Consider the following 3,097-nt stretch of genomic DNA (forward strand, 5'->3'; position numbering starts at 1 on the left):
ATAGCTTCACACACAAGCTTCTGTGCTAATAGATCTTATATGGGAGATGAAGGATATAACACTGAAAGGGTAGATGAGCAAGTAAAATTCTAACTTCTTATTGCTTGTGAGGAAATCTACTAATGTATTTTATAACCCGATGGTGGATAAATGGGACTCCCAGGCAAAGCAGAAACTGGAAGTCCAGTCTCTTGACCCCTTTACAGTATGTCACTCTTAGGGCTGCAAGTGGCAAAACCAATATTCCAGAATGTCTACCAAGGTCAGAATGGGAGTAACCTCTTCTTTCTTATATTAGTCATACTAGGCTAGATTGTACTATAGTAACAAATAAACCTCAAGTGTCAGTGGCTTAAAACAATAAAAGTTTATTTCTTACTCACACTGCCAGCTCTTCATAGGTCTTCTGCTCCTGCTAGTCTCACATGGAAATGTGGGCCGAGAGAGCCTCCCACACCTGGGATGTTGATGGTAGCTCTCTATGCAGGAGAAGGAAACTTGGCCAGTCACTCACTGGTCTTAAAGGTTCTGCCTGTAAATGATACCTGTCACTTTTGATCACAATTCATTTTTTTTTTCCATGTAAACCTTTTGTTTTAATAAATAAGACCAATTCATGGCTTAGATTCTAAATCACATTTACAGATGAGAAACGCTTCTAGGCCCAAACAGGTGAACAGTGAAGCTACTAGTGCTGGCAGGAATGCATGCCCCCCATGCATCTGAAGCCTAAAGAGCAGAGACTGAATGTCAGAGAACATCATACACATCACCCTCTAGACTCGAGAACTGACAGCAGAAGACGAGAGGAAGAGCAGAGACTCAGGGAAGCTCCAGTAACCACCATCTGATACCCTCACCTTCATGCTACAGACGCAAATGAAAGTTGTGCTACTTTCAGATAAGCTAAGAAGGTTTCCTGATCATAGTAAGTGAAACTTTCTCTCATGTTAACAATTAGGCCAAGGGCATTAGCTACAAAGAGGATCCACTGATAAATACAGAATATTAGAAGAGCGAAGAGGAAGCCACACAGATATCTTGTTTCTTCAAATATCAGAAACTTCCGCCTGACAGGAGAGCAATGGATGAACTCCACCTCGCCCAAAGGTTTAGTCCAAAAACTTCCTATTGGCATTTGCACCAAATAAGGCTCCCCGTACTTCTGGCATCATCTGCTGGGCTATGAGATCCAGCCGGCTTTCTAGGGTATTGGAAACTTTTATTTTACGATCCCCATTATAGATCTCAACTCCACCAGCTATTTCCTCAGGCAGGTAGGCCTCCTGATCAATTTGGACATCAACATCTTTTTTGGTGGCAATTTTGTACATAGGAATCGCTTTTTGCACTGCAGCCTTTACCAGAGGGAAATCCTGCTTCCTGCAACGAACAATCATTCGGGGCTCTAACAATTGGTACAAACCCTGAAGGACCAGTCCATCCAGCAGCACCTGGTACCTGGTTGTATCTTTTACCACTTTGCTGAGTCTCTGTTTTGCTTCATTTAGTAGGTCTGTAATAAGGTCATCTCTTGCTCTGAGGACTTTGAGCCTTGCTTGATTCATCAAATTAGACATCTGAATTTTCTTCTGCTGCTCAATCTGCTTTTCTTTCTTCTCGTAGTATTCCATAATCTTCAGTCTTTGGGTTTGCACAAGACGACCTTTCTCAATGTTGAACTCTTCCTCTGCCTTTGCATCTATTTCCTCTGCTTTCTCATTAGCTTCTTGTTCAATAAAAGCCATCATATGCTTAATCTGCTTTTGCACGTCAGCATCGCTGAGCGCCATGGCGAAAGCTCTGCTAGGCCGGAGGCCCACTGGCTCTAGCTTAGGCTGGAAGGGGGCGGTGGAAGGAAGGGAAAAGACCACAATTCATTTTTTAAAGCAAATCACATAGACCCAGTTAACTTCTTGGGAGTGGGGAATTTGCCTAGAATGAGAAGAAATTGAAGTATTGGTAAATACTATTAATGTATTTATGAATCCTTCAATTATACGCAAATGTGTTGAAGAGCAGATAGAATTGTTGTTCACTTAAGAAAATAAATCATGCTGATTTCAAGCAGGTGATCATGTAATCCACTAGAATATTTACTTTGGCCATTGTTTGTCTATTGGTCAATCTCTCCTACATAGCCCTGAGCTTTTGAGGGCAGTGAGTGGTCTTATTTATCTTTGATTCTTCTTGCCTGGTACAGTGCTGGGAGCATGTACATTAGTTTACTTGGGCTGTAATAATAAAATATCATAGGCTGAATTACTTAAATGACAGAAATTAATTTTCTCACGGTTCTAGAAGCTAGAAGTCTAAGATCAAGGTGCTAACATGGTCAGTTTCTGGTGAGAGCTCTCTTCCTGGTTTGCAGAGAGTTGTCTTCTCACATGGTCTTTCCTTGATGCCTGTGCATGGAGAGAGAGAGAGAGAGAGAGAACTCTGGTGTCTCTTCTTAAAAGGATATTAATCCTATCAGATCAGGGGCCCACCCTTATAATCTCATTTAACCTTAATTACTCCCTTACTCTAAAGCCACACAGAGGTTAAGGCTTCAACATATGAATTTTAGGAGGACACAAACACTCAGCCCATAACAGCATGGTAGGCTTCAATGTATTTTGAATGAATGGATGAATGAATGAATGATTCCAATTAACCAATAGTCTTTGCTTAGTGAGCACGTGCCACTTTTTTTCATCTTCCTTTCCCCCATCTTCCTCTCTCTTGCATTCTTCCAGTGAGGCCCACTCATTCTTCAAGACCTAGCTAGCACATTGCTGCCTTGAGGAAACGTCTCTGATCTACACACCCTTGTGCACCTTCCCAAGCCTGAACCAGCTGTTTCCTCTTCTCTTCTTCTGGAACACCTGACAACTTTCTCAGTTAGTGTTCGCCACAGAATTATAATATTTTACACATGAGACCATCACCCACCCTGGTCTGTGAGCCCCCACAGAGCAGGGACTGGTAGGTGTGAGATGCTTGGCACCAGCCATGGGGTCTGACTCATGTTGGTACTCAAAACGTGTTGGTCAAATAAATAAATGGATTAATAGGTCTTTCAGATTATATCCCTTTTTGACATGTTAGTCTTCTA

The 3,097-nt window shown here is 42.0% G+C and overlaps 1 protein-coding gene across 1 annotated transcript; it reads right to left on the reverse strand.

The window, feature by feature from the left end:
* Positions 1 to 568: 568 nt before the first annotated feature.
* Positions 569 to 1,867, reverse strand: LOC118535126 (V-type proton ATPase subunit E 1). The gene has a single exon (XM_078073019.1). It carries the CDS (start codon positions 1,791 to 1,793, stop codon positions 1,113 to 1,115), a length of 681 nt encoding a protein of 226 aa, XP_077929145.1. The 5' UTR covers positions 1,794 to 1,867; the 3' UTR covers positions 569 to 1,112.
* Between the last annotated feature and the right edge of the window lie 1,230 nt (positions 1,868 to 3,097).

The sequence above is a fragment of the Halichoerus grypus genome, chromosome 5 (assembly GCF_964656455.1).
Source record: "Halichoerus grypus chromosome 5, mHalGry1.hap1.1, whole genome shotgun sequence".
NCBI classification, from domain to species: domain Eukaryota; kingdom Metazoa; phylum Chordata; class Mammalia; order Carnivora; family Phocidae; genus Halichoerus; species Halichoerus grypus.

Excerpts from the sequence above, each read along its gene's own strand:
- LOC118535126 (XM_078073019.1), bottom strand. The coding sequence starts at position 1,793 with ATGGCGCTCAGCGATGCTGACGTGCAAAAGCAGATTAAGCATATGATG.